The 24,088-nt window shown below is 42.2% G+C and overlaps 1 protein-coding gene across 4 annotated transcripts in view; it reads left to right on the top strand.

Moving 5' to 3' along the window:
• Window positions 1–210: 210 nt before the first annotated feature.
• VSTM2A (V-set and transmembrane domain containing 2A) overlaps window positions 211–24,088 on the top strand; it is a 111,795-nt gene continuing 87,917 nt past the window's right edge. For 3 of the 4 annotated variants that reach the window (XM_086965213.1, XM_086965211.1, XM_086965214.1), the window contains exons 1-4: window positions 211–871; window positions 3,628–3,794; window positions 4,537–4,593; window positions 18,749–19,085. In XM_086965213.1, coding sequence (XP_086821339.1) covers window positions 796–871; window positions 3,628–3,794; window positions 4,537–4,593; window positions 18,749–19,085 — 637 coding nt within the window. In that variant the 5' untranslated portion in view covers window positions 211–795. The remainder of the gene's footprint in view (window positions 872–3,627; window positions 3,795–4,536; window positions 4,594–18,748; window positions 19,086–24,088) is intronic. The other variant, XM_086965210.1, reaches the window with a different exon arrangement.

Genomic DNA, 24,088 nt, shown 5'->3' with positions numbered 1-24,088 from the left:
CGACTGCATCCACAGAGCCAAAGTGAGCACAGTGCAACCTGCCGGTGCAGATGTCTCTCGCGGCGACAGGCCTCCCTCAGGGGGCGTTCACACGGGCATACTGACAGGGGGGCCGGCCTCTCTCCGTGCATGTGGGAGTCCACTTTTGCTCCTCAGGCAGTGCGCGCCTCCCTGCCCCTCCCCCGAGAGCAGGCACCGGCCGTTCAGAAGTGCGCAGCACATCACCCTCAGTCGGGTGGAGAGGCTGGGACCTGCTGAGCGAAAGCCCGGGCATCGGAGAGGACGTGCTCCCCAGAGAGCAGACAAGCACCAAGAATAAGCAAACAGGAATGGTTTGAAGCCGCGGCGGGGCAGCAGGCGGAGGGTTAAAGGCATGATCGCAGCCATTAGAGGGACAGGTTGATGCAGTGGCTAGCTGCCGGAGCGCCGCCCCTCCAGCTCCCCCGCCCGGCGCGCTGAGAGGAGGCACAAGGCGCAGCGTCCGGAGCAGCGCGGGCTGGCGGTGAGCGCGCTGCCTGCAGCTTTCAGCAGAGGAGGCGGGAGAGTTGCCCAGTGTGTGCAACGGACCCGAGCGGAGCCGGGCGCCATCCCTACTTGTCCGTCCAAGAAGAAGGAGCCGGACCCGATCCCCTTAGCAAGGCACCCCTGCCGCCTCTCCCTCTGAGGAGATGCTGATCTGTGGGGCGGGATGCCCGCTCTGGCGCCGCTAGGGCTGCCCCACACCCCGGGTTGCTTGCCGCGCAGTGGCGCGAGACCCCTCTCTCCAATGTGACTTTATCTTTCATCTCTGGAAGGATGGGGGTCTCTCTCGCTTCAGCTGGATTCCTTTACTTTTTTGCGTCGTGCATCCAACAAGGACTTTCTTCTCCAGGTAAGGTTTCTGGCAGCAACATGTCAATGTTGATTGGTGGGAGAGGGGGCACGGTTGTTATTTGACTGGTGAGGTGGAGAAGGGTACTGACATGATGAGCAAGCTCAATGCCCTTCTACGTGTATAAGAATTCAGAATTTGTAGAAATGGGGTTTGTATGAGTCAAGTATATAATTAAAAACGATTTCCTGCCTGTTGTCCATACAAAGCTATTTCTAGAAGAGCTGTGGAAGAACGTGGATACAGAAAGCGGCGAACAGTAATAGAAAACCCGTGGGTACGCTTAAAACGACCCCTTTGCTATCTGTTGCTTTCCACCTCAAAAAATAGGTTGTCCCCTCTGCTCAAAAAGGCAGGAGGGGGACTTGAATCTCAAACTGCCTCGAAACAGACCTCCGCACCCCTTGCTTCCGCCGGCTGCGCAGAGCTGACAGGGCATCGGCGATCATTTCAGCACCTTGGACAGACCCCCTCAGACGGTCCCTGCATCGTCCGCTCCAGTGAAACACAGATATGCCGAGACGTGGGTGCAAGTCGGTGTCCTACTCACCCGTACTCACTGAAAAACAGTGCAATGGATGAGAACTTCAAGAGCACTAGAGGCACGCAGAGTGGAGCCTCGAGAGGTGCTCAGACGCTCTAATGTCGCTGGCAGCGCGCAGAGAGCGCACCGACCCCTGCGCGAAGCTTCTCGAGCCCAAGAGGTTGACATGCTACCACGTGAGATTTCAACCCAGACTGGCCAGCCCATGCCTTTTCCTGCCTCCCCGACACAAGCAGTCTCTGCGGAATAAACACAACCAACTGCGAATCCGGCAGACGCAAGGCGCCGGAGAGGTGCTCTGGCGGCGTGCGTGCATGTCTGGAGCTGGTCTGCTGCGCGCCAGCCTGCCCCTTCCATGTCTCCGCTGCTGCATGATTACTAATGCCCCTGTAGCCCTTCCACTTTACACACGGGCACATTGCGCTCGTCTTTGAACCTGGATGTCTCACCCATAGACTACCAGACTTCTCTACAATTGAATCCCCCGTTTCAAGCGAGGAGGGTATACTCAGCTCGTGCCTGTCAACGCCTGCTACACCAAACATTGCTTTTAATAAGCTTCAGGCCATTTAATCATTTTAGATCGCCCCTTCCATAAATCACCGAGGCGAGTCTTCAGATGGCTCAGCCCTGAATCCATCAGCGGCCCCAAATGCTGCATTGCCCCAGACCGCATTCGGATCTAATTATAAACAACTTTATCCTCCCAGGGGAGCCATTGGTCGCGCTCTTATCTTTAACATTATCCGAGCAAACAAAGCGTTTCTGCTCTCAATGGGACATATAACGACCATAAGGGAAGGCGCAGGGGGCGTTACTGAAAAGCTAAACAACCGTGGGGAGGAAAGCAGGCATAACAGTCGGATATACAACAGGCTGTGTGCAAGACAAGAAACCAAATGGGATCAGGGAGATTGGCCACAGAAAAGAACTATGGTGGGAAATGAAAAGGGGGGAGACGTGCAAAGAACACGAATGTCGACACCGAAGGTAGAGAGAAAATGGCATTCAGAACAGAGTTGGGGGAATAGACGAGTGGGAAGAGGGGGGACAGACTAAGAGAGGTAGACATACGAAATGTGAATATTTGTAGAACGTGATATGAATACACCTTAGGAGAAGGAAGGCCAAACGTGTGTACAGAGTAGGGGAATGTGCTGTGGGAATAAACAGAGCATAAGTGTTGTCATTTGGTGAAGGGCGATCGCAGGAAGAAAGAATGAACGATAAGAGGAGAGAACATGGTCTAGGAAGATATTAAGAATACAGAAAGGGCGCAGAGCAAAAGGGGCTTATGCATGTACGGTAAGGATCACGAGGAGAGAACTGATAGGGTGACAGACGAAAAGGGACAATTAGAGGGGGAATAATGAATATAGGGAATTAGTTTCACTGAAGAAAGAAGGAAGGCCTTGTGGGATGGTTGGATTGAGGACTGAGGGGAGCAAGCATATCTGGAAACGCACGGATAGAAAATACAGGGGAAAGTGAGGAGGTAGGAATTAAAGACGGAAACTCGATGGGGAGGGGGCAATTTGCTGCGACAGAGAAGGAGAAATTAGGAGGAAGGAATAGAAAGGAAGTTGGAAGAATAAATTACGATAGAATAAGAAGGTATGGGTGACTGGAGAAAGAAAGAAAGAAAGAAAGAAAGAAAGAAAGAAAGAAAGCAAGAAAGAAAGAAAGAAAGAAAGAAAGCAAGAAAGAAAGAAAGAAAGAAAAAAAAGAAAGAAAGAAAGAAAGAAAGAAAGAAAGAAAGAAAGAAAGAAAGAAAAAAAAGAAAGAAAAAAGAAAGAAAGAAAGAAAGAAAGAAAGAAAGAAAGAAAAAAAAGAAAGAAAAAAGAAAGAAAGAAAAAAAAGAAAGAAAAAAGAAAGAAAGAAAGAAAGAAAGAAAGAAAAAAAAGAAAGAAAAAAGAAAGAAAGAAAGAAAGAAAGAAAGAAAGAAAAAAGAAAGAAAGAAAGAAAGAAAGAAAGAAAGAAAAAAAAGAAAGAAAAAAGAAAGAAAGAAAGAAAGAAAGAAAGAAAGAAAGAAAGAAAGAAAGAAAGAAAGAAAGAACTGCCTGTTATGGAGGGGAAGGAAAAATAATCCAGAAAAGGAAGCAGCATAAATAAAAGTAAGGGGTGGGGAAGAAAAGGTAGGGCATGGCGACACAGAAAGAGAGAAAGTAACAGAAATATATGCACACTTTGTAATGAATGCACTTTCTTACAGCGAAATTTACGGAATTACCACGAAACCTCACAGTAATTGAAGGTCAGAATGTGGAGATGTCGTGTGCTTTCCAGAGCGGCTCTTCTTCCGTGTACCTGGAGATCCAGTGGTGGTTCCTGCGAGCTCTCGAGGACCAGGAGAGCGCGTCGGAGGTCACAGGAACTCAGGTACCCACAGCCCCCGCTAGCACAGTATGCCTTCAACACTTCAGTCACCCTTTAGCAGGTGCACCAAGCCACGTGAGGTGTCTTAATAGAAAACTCTCCCCACACCCGACGGATTATGGAAAACATTTGCGCACGCATCACGTGGCCAAATCGCACCGAATGCGAAAAACTGCTCCCTGTCGAAGTCCATTGCCCAAAATCTCCCCCCCCCCCCCCCCAAAAAAAACTGTAATTCTAACTAATTTTCGTCGCTGAAGTGTCGTGTTGCCAATTAGTTGTAAATATCGAATTCGCCAACAAAACACAACGGTATTATGATTGGCAACCCACCCACATAGCACCGCGCCTTATACTAAGATTAAAGTCCCCGCGACTACAATGTTTGCGAAAAGGGGCAAGAAATGTAACAAACCTAATAATTTAAAGCATCCTTTCGTTTATACGGGACCGTAAAGCGATTAAAAGCCCGGAGATGTACTTGTCTGGTACCGCCACGAGCAGAGACACTGTGCCAAATTAAGTCTAGTGATGCAATACTGAGCGTCTGCTGGCATGTTGACGGAATTTAAATGATCAGCCGGGCATTTCTCAACATGGGCCGTGGGCGTCTGTTCGCCCTTTGAGCTGTAGATGGCGCACTAAACACACCAGAGCCTGCTGCAGCCGAGCTCGCGGATGAATTTCTGTGATATTATGTCCTGGACCTGCCTCTGTTCTCAGAGATTGCCATTTTTTCCAACAGGTGGAGCTGGTGCCAGAAACAGAGAGAGACCTGGACAACGACGGTACCAAGATCAGCGTACGTATGCCCTGACTCCTTGCTGTCGAGTTGTGCGCGGAGGCTGCGCGGGGTGCCCAGACGAGGGTGGCGTTGCTGTCTGCCCACAGTGGGCCTTCCTCCAGTGTCTGCATTGTTAAATAAACAGAACGTCATACCAATGTCTGATGCGCTTATAAGCATTCAATCACAACTCGTTTCTTTACTCTTTGACCTTAAGTTAAAACGGAACCACTTCGCATGTACTATACTGCCGCCTACCGGCTGACCGAGAGATACCGCAGGTTAGTTAATCAGCCTTTCCAAAATGGCTTCTCAGTTTCAAGAGAAATAGCTTCATTCTAAACTGCCAAGCTTAAATGGCGCTGTGTTGTGTCGAACTGTACAGAGGGATTTAGCTACAAAGTTCCCAGCTGAGCTTAGAGTCCATTCAGAAAACGAAAATTCTTTGTTTAATTTCTAAACACTGGTTGCACACAATAATGCCGCATTTACAGGTTAAAGGGTGGCATCTTTACGCTTTTTGATTCGATTATATGCAAATGTTTGAGTAATATCGACGATCACACGGATATTTATATATAAAAAACAAGCAAACATGCCAATTGTTTAGAACAAGACAGTGGAAGATTTTGGATATACATCGGGGGAATGTATTTTCCCCATTGTCATTTATTGAAGCAGTGGCAATTTAAGGTGGGAGACCCCTAAAAACGTTATTGACATTTAAAAAATCAAGAGTTTCCCGCCGAATTTGGGTCTGTTGGCATTTATGCAACAAGCAATGAGGCAAGATGTAACCTGCGGAGACCGGCGACATGCAGTACGTGCCACTGTCATTTGCTTGAGTTTACAATAAAATCAGCTACGTCATGGTTTAGTGTGGCCCATCTCAAACCAGGGCCTGATTTAGCGATGGTGGCACCCGGTGTGACAATCATTTTCGGCATTCCCACACCCCATAACCACCTCTTCGGATTTTCTCACTGCCATCGGGCAAAAGTGCCTCTCATCTCTCCAGTCATATGTTATTGCAAAACCGAGCCCCACTCCCCCCACCTCTGGGTTAGTGCCCCAGTGCAGCCGCACCAGTCACACTACCCGAAAGCAGGCCCTGCCTCAACCCACTGGTGCAACACCTATTAGCTACCGATGTAAATAAAACAGAGTAGCTCAAGGACCACTGAAGATAATGCCAGAATATTAGTACTTTACTTGGTGTCCTCACTTGCCGGAGTTAAAAGACTTCTGACAGTGGCAATTCCCGAACATGAGATCCATGTCGGGTCTTTGCTTAAATGCACCAGGAAGCCATGTATTTTAACCCCTCCTATGCTGGTGACGAACCCCAGACGTCACGCCCCGCGGTGGGCATGTGCTGATGACGGCTGGGGTTCGTCACGGCTCCGCCCTGTTCTTTTGTTTACCGCACAGCGGTAAAATCGCGGCTGCAGCGAAGGGGTTAAAAATTGAATGTTCAACACTGGGGATAAGGTCGTATCAATGGCCTTCTGAGCTTCAGTGCTCTGCAACAAAGTCAGGATTATTAAACACATCACCAAGCATGAATTTCGCATCTTGTATTTCATGACTCTATGTGTTGGCCATTGTCCCTTAAAGCCAAGTTGCCATAGTCACGTGAGCATTGATGTTCATTAAGTTGGTCCACCTTCTTGGTGTGTCCATTCCTTCAATCAAGGGAGGGCATTTTCAGTATGCAGCCCCACCACTGTGAAACTTCAAAATATAATGTTTATTCCTTGGCTCTGTCCAGCCCCCCCCCCCTATGATATGTACACAACTCAAATTTTTTTTGTAACTAAGGGCCATGTTATCAAGAAAGGGCGATACAGTATTGACGCTTTTATTGGCAGGAAACTGCTGCTAAAGCGGTGATAATGGGCTTGATAATATGCCCTTGTGAATTTCCATAGAAGCCCAGGTTCTGGTGTTAACCTGGGCTTACATGGGAAGTCACAAGGGCATATTATCAAACCCATTATCGCCAATTTAGCGGCAGTTTCTTGCCGATAAAAGCGGCGATAATGTATCGCCTTTTCTTGATAATATGGCCCTAAGAGTTCAGAAATTCATTGTCTCATTATTTTAAGATCTGCTTTCTGGGTGTAGGTCTAGTACTACTTCTGATAAATTGGTTACACCTGTCGAAAACCATTTCCTTTAAACACACATGGCTTCCTTAGTTCTACAGAGATTTACTTTCTCCTCTGTGACTTTTATACACCATGATTTCAGTTGTAATAACCTTTAAAATGACATCACCCTAGGCATATATTGGACTTGGCATACACTGGACATTTAGGTCCATTGGTGTATTCACTGATCTACTGGTTTTCATTATGTGCAAATGATTTTCCAGGGTAAATGTGTTTTCATCACAGAAAAGTGGAGGGATGGAGGTGTATGGGAGGGGCTCCTTCATGGCAGAAACAATGTTTCTTTTCTCTGGAAAACCAGTGTTTAGTTAAACAATACAAATATACTTAATCTCAGATTTACATAGCTACCAGGAGAAAATCAATATGGATACCCTTACAACACAATTGTTGCATTCAAAAATCCCTGCAAGGTACATTTCTGTGTATCAAATCACAAAAGTTTGAGACTTAGTCTCTCACAACACAACACTTCCATCTGACATTCATACCTCCTCATTTCATTACCACTTCATTCTACATTTTCACTGTTCATTTGAATTACGAAGGTGTAACTAGCATCCATTGTACTGAAAACAAAGTCTCTAATATGCCTTCTGATCCATGTGCAGCTCCCTTTCTGATGCCCTTCCTCATTTAACACTTCCCTTCTGGGCTGATCTGCTCCAGAATTCTAAGACACCTCGAGTTGAAAGAATGGACTAGACACACTTTTTCAACGTGTGTTTTGAAATACATGGAACTGTGAATCGTTTTGCAGGTGTTAATAAAGGCCAGACAGCTCCACCATGTGGTGGACTGTCAAAATTCTGTTCTGGTGTTCGTAAATAATTGCCGGTGCTGAGCACCAGTAAATACCGGCACAAATTAGGTACTGTCCCTGAATGCACAATTCCAGCAAGATGTTGAAATAGGAGCTACTGTGATAGCTTCAAGAATATGTTTAAGTAAACCACAGCCTTCAGGAAAATCAATTTAACTCCATGTCTTTGAGGGGCACTGAATTCTGCATGACATTCACTGGAGAAAAACGTGTTTTCTTGGATAGAAGTAGGACTTCTAGTTTCATCCTTCTTTCTCTCAACCATAAATGATACCAGTGTCTACAATGTGCTAATGAGTATTTTACAAGAATGGGCTTGCTTACTTGGAACACGCAATAGCAATAGAAATTTTAGACTCTCCCTCCAATTATAGCTAAGAAGTTAGCATGAAAGCATGCAAATCACCCTCATGGAGATTTTACCTTCAAGGAGAAAATCTGTTGTGCCTTCTTTTCAACATATATATCCACACCCTAACTCAACTCCTAAAGCAATGCACGGTAAACCTCTAGATTAATCATGATGAGACCCAAATCCACTCCCACCAGGAAAGCCTACCTTCAAATCAGAGCAACATCACATTTTGCATGAATCATGTACTCTTATGAGTGAAATAAATCTTACTATATTTTAAAAGAGTTGCAAACAAGGCTATGACTGTAGGGGGACATTCGCTACATCCCATCCGTAGTACACGTGTCCCTCATCCTAGGTCCACCCCTTTCTGTTACTGAGATTCTGAGGAACCTGAGAATCACTCGCTAATTCAAGTTTCCTTTAATTTCCCAAGTTAATGCAGTGGCAAAGAGCGTCAATGTGCTCCTTTCACACCAGTGGAAACTTCTCTTGCACTGTATGAACCATGGGTCCTAGCTGATGATAGCTGTTGTGTTAGAGCATCTAGAATATGGCAAAAGCATTTATATCAATCCTCAAACTAATCAGCACGCTGGAAAGAATTCAAAACCAGATAGCTAGCTTGTAATTGAACCAAATGAGAAGAGAACACAACAGGCCTGTAGTAAAAGCACATCACTGGAGCCAATAATTACATGAAATGTACAGTGGTAAGGGCATAGCATACTCTTCAGAATCCTGCACTCCACTTCGATCAATGTCGGCCCTCACATTCAACAGTTGCCCAGCTAATCACCCAAAGAGTCAACTGAATAAAGCTAGAAGCATTCTATGACCAAGAGCTTGACTAGCAGGTACGTCAAACAATTTCCAGTCCAAAATCACCCAGTACTGACTTAAATGTGTTTTGTAAACAGTATGAGTAAATTCACTGTTAGATGATTCCTTGACCAGGTCTGATAGTGCCAAGTGTTGCACTGATTGCTGACAATATCTGTGGTATCATTTCTCAATGGAGCCAAAAGTCTCCTCTCATCAGCTTTAATTATTTAAACCAGCAGCTTGAAAATCTCAAAAATCTGTTTATGGGAAAAATAAACTAATCTCCTATAGTAAGCATTATGCAGACAAGGAATGCCAAATAAAAGGAACTTCTTTTACAGATACAGCATCAATTGAATCAAATCACCAGCTCAATACAGACATTTAGGAATGCTTTTTCCAATATAGACTTATCAACCAGAGGTTATATATAACCCCTCATATCTAATATAAACTGTAGTTGGGCCATTAATGGAAGTTGGCAAGTCTAGTCTTTGAGTTCAACAAACATGGTAATCCAAGCTAGGAATTGATCAAGCGACCCAGGTAACACAAACACACAATAATTTTCTTTTTGCTTTTGAGCTCATTGATACTAAACTTAGTGCCAACTCAGCAAGGAACTATTGAAGGCCCACATGTTTAGAGCTCAAGAATATGGGGCTGTGAGCATAGAAAAGAACCATCAACCTCCCTCCTCCAAGGTTTAAGAGGATGATTGTCCAATGTTAGTAAGGCTGAATAAAGATCTCCTATACACTAATACATATGGGAGCAAAGCTGCACAAGATGTTCTGACCTTTCCGGTAGCTGGTTTTCCTTCTCTGCATTGTACTACTACCCAGTTGTACTGGATAGAGCTCTAGATCAACTTAAGCTACTTGAGCAGTGATTATTAACAACATGACATGGCTAATATAGTCTAAAGTTGTTTCTAAATCTTCAACATTTCAATACAGTGAGGTTGGGAAGACTGCTAGCCTAGCAACCACCATACCATTACGAAGGATGGAGCATTTTTTTCTGAAGGACGGTCTTGGATCTTGGAATTTGCCATATTTCAGTGCGCCCACTTGAAAATTTGAGTATGGAGTGCATTATCCAGAAATTTAGTGACAGGCAATAAGTGACTGAAACATTAAATGAAGGCCATTGTATTTCAGGGCACAATATTGGGAGCCGGCCTGGACACAAGCTTGAAGGATGAACCATACTACATGTGAGCCAGAAAGAAGCAGAATTGTTAGATTTTCCAGTTGGCATGTAATTGAACTTGACTAGTTTTGACAAGTAACAAACAATAATAAATGTGGACCTTCCCTTAAAGAATAATCTCTTTAAATACCCTTTGCATCACATATAGTCTAGTTCAACTTCAGTAACTGGGAAAGGTAGCAAGAAAGAAAGAAAGAAAGAAAGAAAGAAAGAAAGAAAGAAAGAAAGAAAGAAAGAAAGAAAGAAAGAAAGAAAGAAAGACAGAAAGAAAGAAAGAAAGAAAGAAAAAGATAAGCATGCTGTATTGAGCCACAGGACCAGCCACAGCCATTGCTTTCGCATTATCACGTGCTCCCAATGTACAAAATGTTGGGATGTTATCCCACAGTCCTTGCCTAGATAAAATGTGAGAATTATTCCATTAGCAATGTTGGTGAACCAAATTGCATTATATTACGCACTGCTTAATAAGGATATGGTGGCCATGCTATGTTTATTCATCAACCATCCAACGACCTTCTTTATTTTGGAACATTAATCGGGCAATACAATTAGAAACTTATTTAAGTGAGCACATGCCCTAATTTAGCAGCTATAAATTCTGCTTTTATTTGAATTTTAAAACTACACAGATTTTAAACCTTTCGGAAGTTACTAGAGTAATTGCAAAAATATATATATAAATGCATAAATGTGGAGACAATGTCTCCACATGATATATTTCCCCAAAATATTGCTCAGGGAGTTAGGCACAAAGCTCTAATATTTAGATTGCAGTATATTATAACACTTTCTATAAGGTGGGCCTGGAAAAATATCAGCATTAGCTAGACTTTGCAGAAGGTTTGGTTACGACTGAGAATTAATGCAGTATATTTTTGTATTCTGACTGGATTTGAAAGCATTAGATAAAAGTGTGTTGTACATTTTCCTATTATCAGGATTTAAAACAGGAAATTAGATAATGCAGTAAGTCCAAGTAGTAAAGATGACAGGACATGTTGCTGTGTTTTTCGTTCAGCTGAAATAGCAAGTGCTAGTTTGACAAGCACATTATTTTAAATACTGTACATCAAAGCCTAAGGTAAATGGCTTCAAGGAACCTACAGGTTTATAGTAATTTAATCCAAATAGGAACACAGCTATGTATTCATTTATGTACCTTCTTTAATCAAAGGACCTACTCATCCCATCTGATTATGTGACACATTTTATGCAATGTGGTTTGTCAAAACCAAAATATTATTAAGAGCTGTGCCTTCTAAGAGACAGCGGCCTGCATCTAGAAAGTGTATATAAAAGGAATGCTGATATAATGTGCATAAGCAAAAAGAACAGATGATGGACGGCATTAACTCCAAGTCACAGATCTGGATTTAACCCATCTTTTTTTTGCTCACCGCACCATCCAAGTTTGGAATCAGACATATGAAAATCAGTTGTGATCATGCTCCCCTTGAGACTAGTCCTGTCCAAACTGCCAGGGCCTTGCTGGACCAGAAACAAGCATCTTAGGTCCAGTTTCTGGATATCACCCCATATCAGCCAAGCTAGCTTGAATTCTGTGGCACATTGAGCAAGGGACCCACGTCTGGGCATACCCTTCACACTTAGGGCAATAAAAGCAAAAAGATCATATGATGGGCGGAATGCTAAACAAATCAAATGATCACACCCCAGTCACAGATTTGGGTTTAATCCATCTTCTTTTGCTCACCAAGCCACCCCAGTTTAGACCCAGCCATTAGAACATCAGTCGTGACCCTGCTCTCCATGGGAGCAGTCCAGCCCGAACTGCCAGGACAGGTCCTCTCTGAACCAGAAATAAGTATCCCAGGACAGTTTTCGGGGTATCATGCTTCATTAGCCAACCTATCTTGAATCCAGTAGTACAGTGAGCACGGGGCCCACATCTGGGCATACCCTTCCCACTTAGGCATAAAAAGCAAAAAGAAGAAAAGATGATGGACGGAATGTTGAACTAATCAAACATTCACCCTCAGCAACAGATATGGGATTAATCCATTGTCTTTTTTGCTCACCACACAATCCCAATTTGGAGCCAGCCATATACAAATCAGTCTTGACCTTGCTCCTCATGGGAACATTCCAGCCCGACTGCCAGGGCTGGTCCACCCTGGACCAGAAACAAGCATCCTGGGACCAGTTTCAAATTGTTCAGCATTCTGTCCATCAGTTGTTCCTTTTGCTTTTAATACAATGGGCTTGCCATCTTTATTTGGGGAAAGTAGTTAAAACATCACTGCCACATTACCGGGATTACTCAATATTTGTCCAGGTATGGTTTTAGTTGATTAGACACAAATATTTTCTAATGGTTGATCTACCAAAATGTAATAAGTTCCATCAACAAGAAAAAAAATTACATTTACTTGTTGGTTCCCTTAAACAATCTGTAAACAATCTTCAGCAGGTGAAGATCATATGACCAAAATTACGTTTGATATTCAAATAATGATCATGTAATCATTTAACACAGATCTTGACTAGTTTACACTTCACTTACAGATAATTTTCAAGTTATCCAATAAACAAATTGCTTCACTCCAATACATTGGGAAAAGGGCTGTCTTAGATCATCCAATCTTTCATTGTTTAAAAAGAAAAATGTAGGTTCTAATGCACTTGAGATCTAGCACAGTGTACAACGGAGCCTGGCCGGCATCCATGGATTAATCATGTTTTGGCTTTTTAAAAATAAATTAAAATTGTAGCAGATTTTCAATATTTCTACTGGCCACGAACTGTTTCTGAATTTCAGAGTCAAGTTTGATGCCCCCTTAATTATTTGTATATCCATAACTAAGGCAGAACGTTCTGATTGACACATTTGATAGCTGTGTGTAACCTTGAATGTCGCATGACCGTCAAATTACCCAATTCACCTATTACTGAGTTATCTGTCATAAGAGAATGGTGTTGTCAGGTATTTGGCATTAATCAATATGTGCACTAAGATGTCAATTGAGCTATGTTGAATACTAGTAAGTTGAAAATTATAATACATTTGGTTACTTTGTGTTACATTCTCTGCATCAAAAATAAATCTAAGTTCTTACGTGTTTTTTACAGCATGAAGATGAGAGCCAAATAGTGCTTCAGAGAAAGATATAGAAAATTAGAACAATAGTAAGAATGCATCAGAGAGAGAGTGAGGAAGAGGAGTGGAGAATGAGAAAGAGAACATAAATAGCTGTGTTGGAAGCCGAATTATGTAGAGTCTCACCCTGCTGCAGAAACATGTTTGCAAAATGTTAATTCAAGAAACATGCCAAACATTTTCTGAGATCAGGGTGATGTACGTAAATTGCATCAACTTATCCGGCTTGAGGAGTAATACACTACCATCCATCAAAATGAAAACATTCTGATGTGGTGAAGGTCATATTTCTGAGTTATTTTATTAATTAATGTATGAAACACTAAGTGCAAATGTTTGCATGTTTTCAAGCAATCTAGACCGTACATTCTCAATTCACTCAATTAATGTTGTGTTTTGACAACATAACATGTAATCACACTTCGAGATAAATAATTGTGTCAAATCCTGCCCCACCAATATTTACAACGCTCTACTGCAAGTTCAGATTTGCTTCCAAATTTGTCATCAGAAATCTCTTTAAACTGTTTGAGATTCCTGAAATACAAATTCAGTACTCCCCAAATTAGGTAAGCCATCGAAAGAGAGAGGAAAAAAAATATATGGAGAGTACTATTCAATCAGCGGAAAATGGAACGCGAGATCCAAAAAGCAATAATGAGGAAAAGAAAGAAAGAAAGAAAAAGAAAGAAAGAAGGAAAGAAAGAAAGAAAGAGGAATGTAGCCAGAGAGAAGGAACAATATATGAGAACATATAGTCAGTGACTAAGAATTGCTGACAGAACTAAGTGAACTAAAAAAATACAATTAGAGGAAGAGAGGGCAGAAGAGTCAGAGAAATGGCTATAGAGCCAGATACAATTAGTTTAATCAAAACTAAATACAAATTGTCGTCTCTTCAGCAGATAAGATTAGTAGAATCACTTCCTTTTAAATAGTATGATGATCTCAATGTGCACCGCCTTGCAAATTTGAGCAATACTGCCTTGGGTACTGTGAAGACACTGCTGAGCTCCGTGACACTAACAGGATCCTTGAAATGTAAACATGGTGGCTGTTCTTTTTAAGTGAAATGGTAAAGAGGATCTCCACCTCAAGTGCAGCTGAACATTATTACCAGATGCGGTAGGATAAATCAGTATTTATGCTCTAGTTGTACATTGCAGACAATCACTATATATGAACACCTTTATGTAACCCCTGTAAATGAAAGTTCACTGTTTTTCACAGTTCTGCATCAAAAGTAAATTAATCTTGTAACCCCACCGAAGACACATTGAAACCGCAAAGCAAAGATTCCCACTGTGAATCTAGTCAATTGAATTTCAAATGTCATTTTTATAAAACACATTTTCATATATATTTCTCATGTTCAGATTCTTTCACACACAATTATTTGACAACATAATGATGTGGGTATTGAATGCAGATATGTTGCTTCAAACAAACAGTAGCTTTGAACAGCACTCGTGCCAGACCTAGTATGTTATTTATGTTCATATACTAATTGGTTAAGCATTCTTACATACAATAAAGATTAAGATGCATCAGCCCATATTTGAGCATCAGCAAGCGTATTTATTAGGACACACATTTCAAACCACTGAAAGAGCAACATTTCAATACATGAATGTTTCATTCATCTAACTCTATATTACCCGAAAAACAATTACTTATAGTGATTATGAAACAATTATGTAACTTTCTTTCTCTCTCTCCTATTGCTCTCTTTCACACTTTCTTCGTCTCTTGCTGATGAAACTCTTGGCCACGTGTTGTTGGACTGCTTATTTATTTATTTCAAAAGTTTTATATAGCGCCAACATGACCCTAGAGGTATCAGAGCGCTTTACCTTTCTTTTGAGCTTTCTCACTGTTCAAATCCTGCCTAGACCTACAGATAACACTCACCTGTATACAAACATCGTGAAGTGAAATATGGTGCTAAAACTGTTGTTTTCTATAAGGTAGCCTGTACTGCTAAAGCACATGATCCAAGCGCCCTTCATTTGTTCCCTTAAATCATTTGTTTTCGTTTGACACCTCCTTTGCCAAGCTGGGTGAGCCTGGAAACGCTCCCTCTGTGCCTGATGTGTAAACATAGATATAGAATGGGACATTTGCCAGCAGCAAGGAGATTTCCTTCTTTTTAATCTTTAAAACAGCCTTGCGGAAATTCCAAATTGAAAACAGGGCAGGCAGGCGGTGGGGTCACAGTGGAAGTCTGTTAGGCTCATAGGAGAGCCTAACAAGCAAACAGCCGCCATGACTGTGCCTACTGCATTTTCTTGCACGGTGTGGCTTGTAAATGTAAATTGATACTTGTATAGCGCACTACTCACCCGCAAGGGTCTCAAGGCGCTTGTACGAATACCGCTGTGGAACTCATCCTGGCTTTCCCTGTGAGGCGTTCACTCCTGGGCACCCCCAAGGTGGAGGCCAGGCATCCTTAGCGTTGTGGGGGCTGTTGTGGAGATTAAGCAAGCTATTGCCCAGAGTTGTAGAGTGGGACTCTATGATTGGAATAGGCACCTAGGCGAGAATTATCAGGTCCATGGAATTTTTGAGCCCAAGACCCGCTGAGGCAGGAAATTGAACCCTGGTCCCGGGCTAAACCTCTGCATCAGGGTCTGCCGCTCTAACCATTGAGCCACACTTCTCCACTTCTGATGTGCCCTCGGACACAACCCCATGGCCAGATGTGTCTGGGGGCCCTGTTAGGGACCCTTACCTGCATTCTTCCATCCTTTTCATGATGGTCTCCCCTCCATGAAATGGGTGGGGGAAAAGAAGGTCGTAACAGCATCAGCGGTCCCTGCATCGTCACCACCAGCATTTACTGCCATTTTCGACACCACCACCTCCGTGGGTTCCTGGATCTGTGTGGAGGCAGTAGTCTTGTGGCCGTCCCACCACCACCACCATCGTAATACAGCAGGCAGACCTGCTGTGGTGGTCGGACTGCCACTGTGAGTCCACCAGTCCCAGGACGCCATACTCATAATAAAGCCCTAAATCCAGCTGTTACAAGCCACCACACAGATCCATGTCCTTATACATGCAAACGTCAGCATGGACATGGACCTGCTAGTGGCATGTCGATTCGTGTTTATTTACAATGGTGTCCCTTTATTTCAATTGTTATCTTTATTTATGACATCACAACTCATCAGATATAAAATAATCAGTGACTTGAGATGTCTCTGAATAACATCTGTTTTGTAAGCAGTTCCAAGGTGTTACTAATCCAGTCGTTGGAGACCCATTCTTCATAAAGAATTTAAATACATTATCTTCCAGAGCACTGACCAAAAACCGTCACTGTCTTTCTAACAAATGCAACATTATGACTAACTTGAATGCACTCACATGAGCATTTCGTTCTATTAAAGTTCAATTGGTATTTCTTCTTTAGTAAAGAACACATGGGAACTCAATAATACTGTTTTACGCCGTTTCCTATTACATTGCATTTGTGACAGTACTTCTTGGGTGCAACAAGGCTATTTAATCAGTATGCTAAGATAGCATCACAGATCTACTGTAATAGCCTATTAGAGTTGCGTTCTCACCACCAGAGCCGGCAAAAAGTCAAAAAAGAACTTTCATTTGCCACCCTGGTTACATGTTGCCGCATAAGACTCTGCACATATATGAAACTGTTCTACACTTTCTCCTCACAGATGCAAGCAGGCTATCTATAGAAATCACCAGCTAAAACACACTGGGCCTGATTCACAGAGGTAAACTTACACTCACCTTAATCCACACTTACACCTACATAAACGCCTATGTGAATAGCAATCAATCGTAAACTTACACAAAAGTGTAAGTGTACCTTTGTGAATTAGACACGTTGTGTTTCACTTTTGATTCAAGGAAATGACCAGCACTACCAAGGAAGTAGGTCTTTCTCTACACACATAATTCATACTTGGTAAAGGTTTAGGCACATGCACTTCATGCAAAAACAGTGGAGAAAAGTGGAAAAAACATCAGTTTTTTCGTAACACTGATTTACTATGAGAGTATTCCTGTATTTCTGTTTGTGGTTTGTGTCTCCATGTGTTAGTATGTTTACTTATTTCTGTGATTTGGTACTTACTTTGTTCCGGCAGTTGCAAGTGCTTAGTCACAACACATATGTTTGAGGGCAAGGATTCTTTTTTTCATCAGACTTTGACCAAGAGCAAGAGAGTGAAGGATAGAAAATGGGAAAGGAGGCGGAAAGCAAAGATAGGAAAACAGAAACAAAGAGAAAGAGTAGGAATGAATAAGAACCTGCAAACTGACATAAAATCAGGAAGTGTAGGCTGATGGAAGAAAGAAGCATGAGATTGACTGAAGACTAGGCAGGCTTTCTATTCTGCAGCTCTACAAGCAGTACAGACAATGAGGGCCTCCTGAGAAAAACATTGGGCTGCAGCACTTATTTGTTTTAAGTTATGCATAGCCTGGTTGATAAATTGAACAAGCTTACTAACTTTGTCAATTAAGTTATATAAGTTGCACTAAAGAAACTGTGTTATCACAAGAAACTTTTGATCTGGGCTAATATTTCTTCCATTTAGCTATCATGTATATTATCATTTTACCTAATCATACAGGACCCATTATCGACAGCATCCATTTTAAATCAAACATGGTCTCTTTTATCCGATTGAGAGGATGAACAAATTCTGTATTAAACAAATCAATGTGCTCTTCAATGATATTTGCAGCCATTTCTACTTCAAGTGCGAAGACTAGGGAAGAACACCATACCTCTTCATTTTAATTGCATTGCTCTGTGTGACCCTGTGTATTATTTTATAGCTGCAGCTGATTTATTGTGGTATAAGAACATTGCTTTAATCATTAATTGTTTAGAGCTCTTTTGAAGACAATGGAGTGGCTCAGGGCCTATAAAATTGGCCTACTTATCCAGCATTCCAGTGTTTGTCTGTCTGTTTGTCCTTTTCAATGTGTTACCTTCAGTGTATGTACTGTTCTCACAGTCATACTGCACGTGTGACTCTGGCTACACCAGTTGTTAAAGCCCCTCTTAATCATTATAGGCCCTTGCTGACAGTTAAGGCCTATACACTGAGTTCAGGACAACTGCATAACCCTTGAGAGAAGGCAACATCGCGACAATAAAGTATGACTAAATGAACTTAGAAAATCTGATGAAAAATTAAAGGGGCTGCATGAAGACAATGTGGCATATTATAAAGGAACGGCGTTAACATTATTGCCGCTTTTGCGGCAGAAAACTGCTGTTAAAGCCGGAATAATGGGCTTGATAATACACCCTTGAGAATTCCAATAGAAGCCCATGTCCTGGTGTGAACATGGGCTTCTATTGGAAATCTCGAGAGCGTATTATCAAGCCCATTAGCGGCAGTTTTCTGACGCTACAGGGGCGATAATTTTAACACCGTTCCTTGATAATATGCCTCGATATGTTTTAGAATGTTGAGATGGTCTCATTCTATGAAGGCGAAATAAATGCTTTGGAAAAAGCCAGCATGTCTGTGTTAGGTGATGTTTGTAACCAACGCCTCCTACTGAACATGTTTTAAATGCACTATAAATGGGAGTGACATTTTTAGCAGAATTTCCTTATCGCAAAATCTTAACTTTTCATGAAAAATGTTTTTCTCATGGCACGTTTACAGACAGTGAAAGTCCAGGGCAATGATATCTCCCACAAGCTGCAGATATCTAAGGTGAGGAAAAAGGACGAAGGGCTGTACGAGTGCCGGGTGACCGACGCCAACTACGGGGACCTCCAGGAATACAAGGCCCAAGCGTTTCTCAAAGTCAATGCCAACATCCACACTAGGCGCATGCAGGCCTTCGAGGCGTCGCCCATGTGGCTGCAGGATATGAAACCCCGCAAGAATGTCTCGGCCGTTGTCCCCAGCAGTATGAATGCCTCGGCCAATCAGCGACTGCGCGCCACCTCCAGCCCTGAAGCAGAAGCCAAAATACCCAAACAAAGTCCACAATCAGGTACGTGAATGGATTTTGACCAATTGCTGACCAACTTAGATTATTCTGAATCTGAAGCACATACAAAACTAGGAGCTGATTGGTGCTGGTGGATATTTCCTGTTGGATATACCTAATGGGATCTTAACGCGATGTTTGTGGGTAGTAGATGATGCTACCTTGGTTTTTATGGCACGAGACAAATGGCGAATCAAATATTGTGTTTTAAATCTAATGCAGTGCAGTGATTTCTTTACATTTGTAAAATTTGAACTTTTAAATTTTTTACATTTTATATTTTTTCTGCTCATGTGTGTTGCATTCCCTTTAGACCAAGTAGTTTCTGTGGCTGGTGTTCCCATGTTCCACACTCTCACCGCAACCTTGAATTCTGATGCAGCACAACAGTTAATGTAAATTACATGCGCAAAGACTGATACTTTTCAGTGTTTATGTATCGCATTTGTAATCAAGAAAGCTGCGAAAGTAACAAAATAGCTCACACACCTACCACATTTCACAACATTTATACTGCGCCTTTCAAACCATGACATGCAAATATAGTGTCGAGAAATAAATGAAATATGCAAGATGACACCTTTCAAGCGGAATAGAATGCAGAAGAGATATTGTCATGAAAATTACTCATCCGTGAAAATGCCCATGCAGCAATTTCATATCTGCCTGTATTTAGCTGTAGCTGCTTTCCTTGGAGGAGGTAGTTACAGGATTAGATAATGCAGCCACCGCTGTTGGCAGCGTTATGTGCCATTAGCTTCACAAGGATGGACTGCGGATGAAGGATGTGGCAATTCATTAAGCACCAGTGCAATGTGTTTTAAAATCAAGCAGGCACGACTTTTGTTCCACCTTGTTTCCCTGAGTGCAAATCATTATATGTTACTCTGGCATGAAAGAATGTTTCTTGGCAACATTTTCAAGTTCACAAATGATGCGTCTGAAAAGCCTAAACCAGTTCTCCTGCTGGTTGGCTCCATTTTCTGATCTGACACAACATCAGAATAACATTTATTTTGTGTCTTTTGGCCCAGAAAGGATAAATAGCTCGCAATGCACATTTTGCTTTACTTGTGTATTTATCCCGAAGGAGAACAAGTGGGATTAGCGCCTGAGACATACCTAATGTATTTTTTCATGCATTTTTCTTTCTTTCATCAATGCACTACTAGGGTAGAGTTAACCTCATTCAAAAGGAATTGAAGTAAGGCCTAGGAATTCCATTATTATAGCTGTGGCAAAATATTACTGCATATTTTATGGATTGTGAGGGTTTTATAATGGAGCATTGACTGCAGTTCTGAGTTTAGAGGTGGGCAGTACTAGTTTAACCCCGAAATATATGTGCATACTTTCCGCCACAGATGGAACAGTAGAGCATAACCGAGTGAGTTTTAATTTTGAGTATTTATTCTTTGACTTGAATTTTTAAATTTCAGGTGAACGTTGCAACCAACATATATCCTGTAGCTTTGTAAGTTTTTTTAATGTTGTGTGGAAAAGATTAATTACAAAAAAGAATAAATAATTATTTCAAGCAATACGTGCGCCCTGTGAGTCCCCCAGAGTGTCTGCTGCCCATTTAGTTTTAGGTATCAGTTATACATCAACATTAAAAATTATATATTAGGCTTCTGTACTTGGCTTCTTCTGCTACTCACCGTATTGTTCACATAATCAGCATTTAAAACCACACAGTCTACCATTGGTATGTGTCATATTGCTTCGCAGTGTGACTTTCCAAATGTATTTGAGGTTTCCACTGCAGAACGATTCACGACTAAGGTTGATTTTTAATTATTTAGTGATGAGTGAGTAAAATGTTTGCCTAATGTTTTCTGATTTATGTTTAGTAGTATTACTTGATTGTAATTAGTGTTCGGACAGTTTGATAAATGACCCCTCTTGGCATGAGCTTGTGCTTCCTCCATTATCATGGACACAACTCCTGGAGAAAGATAGGGGGTGTTTAACCAAAATCTGCTCCGCTAGGTGGGCAGAAAGCTCACTAAACACCAAGGAATATTGCTTTTACAGTTTTTTGGGGGCAGCCTCCCCACCCTGGGCCTGGGTCTGTGCTTCCCTTTACCCCAGGCAGGACAGACATCTGCTCTCCGTTGGGAGTAAAAAGGGGGTGTTTACCAACATTCTGCTTCACCAGTGGGCAGAAAGTCCACTTGGCACACAGGAAAGTCATCTGTCCTGTTTTTGGGGTAGGGTGTGGCCCCTCTGGGCATGGACCAGTGTTCCGATCCATGCCCATTGGTACAACAGTGGTTTTGCCCCTCCTAGGTGGCAGATAGGGGTATTTACCCATTATCTGCTCCCCTGGGGGACAGAAAGGCCCTAAGACAACAGACATTTGCTTACATTTTTTTTGTAGGGAGCTCCCCATTGTGGACATGGGCTTGTGCTCTGTCCCACCTTTAGGTCAGGACAGAGTTTCTGTCCCCCAGGGGCGGCACAGAGGGGTATGTATCCCAAATCTACCCTAGGTGGGGCAGAAAACCCACTAAGCATCAGGAAATGTAATCTGAAATGTTTGTTTTGGGAGAGAATCACGTGCCCTGCACATGAGCTGTGCTCCCTCCTTCCCATTAGCACAACAGTCTTTCTGCCCCTACTGGAGGGGCAGAAAGATTGAAGGGGTCGCCTCCCCTAATCTGCCCAAGAGCTAAATTTCCACTAGACTTCAGGGAATATTGTTTTAACTTGTGTGTGAGGTGAAAGTGCCCCTCAAGCATGACCCTGTGTTGTCCCCCACCCATGGGCAGAACAGACTTTCGGCCCACCTGCAAGCTGAATAGGTGGTGTTTGCTCCCAATCTGCCCCCACCCAGGTGCAGTTTTTACTTTTGTGGGGGTATATGGATATGGGCCTGAACCCCTCCATCCCCCAGCTTTACAGCCTTTCAGCTAACCGTTGTGGGCAGATAGGGGTTGTTTACCTCAATTTGCTTCCCCCCAGCAGTTGCAAAAAGCCCACTGAATGCAATAGAAATGTGTTTTTACTGTTTTTGTGGGGGAATAGCCCCCATAGCAAGGGGCCTATGTGCCCTCATCCCTAGATGCAAGAGACTTGCCGCTCTGAGGGCTGGGTAGACATGTTCTCCCATCCACCCATCCAGTGGAGAAGAGATCCTACTAGACACCCAAGACAAAAGACCAAAGAAAAAATGTAGGGGGGTGGGTGGCCAATAAATGGATAGCTCCTCAGCACAAGGAACGCAAAGCTCTTTCTGCCCTTGGGAGAGCAGAAGGCCCACTAGATCACCAGGACAGGAAAAATAGTCCAAAAAGAAGGGGGCGGGTGACCGACGCAGAGATCTGTCTGGGACCACACCCCATAATGCGTGCAACAGTCTTTCTGCTCCCCCGGTGGCAAATTGGGGGAGTTCTATCCTCCATTGATTGAGACAGGTGCTGGTCGGATGCTCCGTGACTGCATTCGTAAATTATTGAAGGATTGCAGAACTTTCAATCATACAGACATTGGGTTAGATTGATTTTTTTTTATCAATAGAACATGGGTTAGTGTTTGATGATATCTCAAGTTCCTCAAGGGCCTGTCCTCTTAGCTTAGTTTCAGTCACTCAGTCCTGATGATGGTCTTGCAGACTCATTAACCACCTGAGACCAACATGTTAACAGAACATCCTCTCTAACTTCCATCATACGACTGATAATTTGCAACTAAATTTGACATCTTATATGGACTATGGTCAGAATGTTTGTATATTAGGTGGATATACCAATTCCCATTCATCATTTCTAAATACAGTACAAATTGATTTTTGTGATTAATGTGGGTCAGCTGTGTTCTTCACAATGTTTTCTTTTGGATCCTGATTGAGCAATGGTGTAATAGAATACGTATAATGTTTTGATAGTTATTGCTGAAGTCTTATTTGTATTTAAAAAAACGTTTCTATAATTAATTAGTTGGTATGCCTCATTATGAGTATGTCATATTTTATTCGATACGTTGCATTTTTATACCAACTCAACTCAGAGTATATACAAGTGACTCCTTCAGGAGCCTGTTGTTTCACGATTGAGTTTATACCCAGTCTCCTGGGGGAATTTTGGGTAGCCCTAGTGTGTTTGATATGCTAAAAAATTTGGACCACGTTTGCAAAAGTAACTACTTATTTTTTTTTGCCAACTTTGTGAATGTTATTCTTTTGTTCTTGAAATTGGAAGATGTGTTTGGCATCGTTTTGAAGACGTCAGTTTTAATCATAATGGATTCAATTAAATGTGGAATCCCTGTGTTTGTTTAACATTATCAGGGGTGTAGCATTTGGGAACAAGCACGCTAGCTAGGTAAAGATGCTCGACAGGAGGAGAAAGTGATAGAGACAGAATATTGCATTTTTGGTTTATTTGACTGTGAGACACTTGCTTCAACATGGACTACTATGACTGAAATAACGGCACAGCATTTTTTTCTGAACTTACAAATATCTTAGGAAGACTGCAAAATGCATTTGGTAGGTGGTCCACATTTGTATCTACTAGTTTAATGTCAGATTCCCCCAAGTTTGAGGAGTGTATCAATCCAACATCCTATGTTTATTGAAAATGCTGGTTCTAGAAAATCTATCACAAGAGTGGGTTTGATGTAGATGAGATTGATTAGATGAACATTCCTTTCAAACCTTGTGGAACCTCATGCACCTGTGGAAATTAGCTTGTTGTAGTCACTATGCTATTAATTTATAACATATCCAGAACGCCCTTATCTCATCTATCCTTCTGATGCCACTTTTCATCCTTAGTTGATTATTCTTCTGAAGTTATGGCAGAAGAGGAGGAAACTAACAAGGGCATGTATGACATTTTGTGTGGATTTAGGTTATGTTCTCCATTGCAGCGTGGCTTAAGATTGTCTCCAGACAGTGAATCATTATTTCTTACAATCACATGCAACCTCCTCTTCTCATTTGCTTTAAACTTTAGTTTATACTTTTGCAGTACACAATTAAACTCACCTTCTAGGGAATC

The sequence above is a fragment of the Lissotriton vulgaris genome, chromosome 4_1 (genome assembly GCF_964263255.1).
Source record: "Lissotriton vulgaris chromosome 4_1, aLisVul1.2, whole genome shotgun sequence".
NCBI classification, from domain to species: domain Eukaryota; kingdom Metazoa; phylum Chordata; class Amphibia; order Caudata; family Salamandridae; genus Lissotriton; species Lissotriton vulgaris.
The sequence above is the reverse complement of the archived record's forward strand: the minus strand, read 5'-3'. Positions and strand labels throughout refer to the sequence as shown.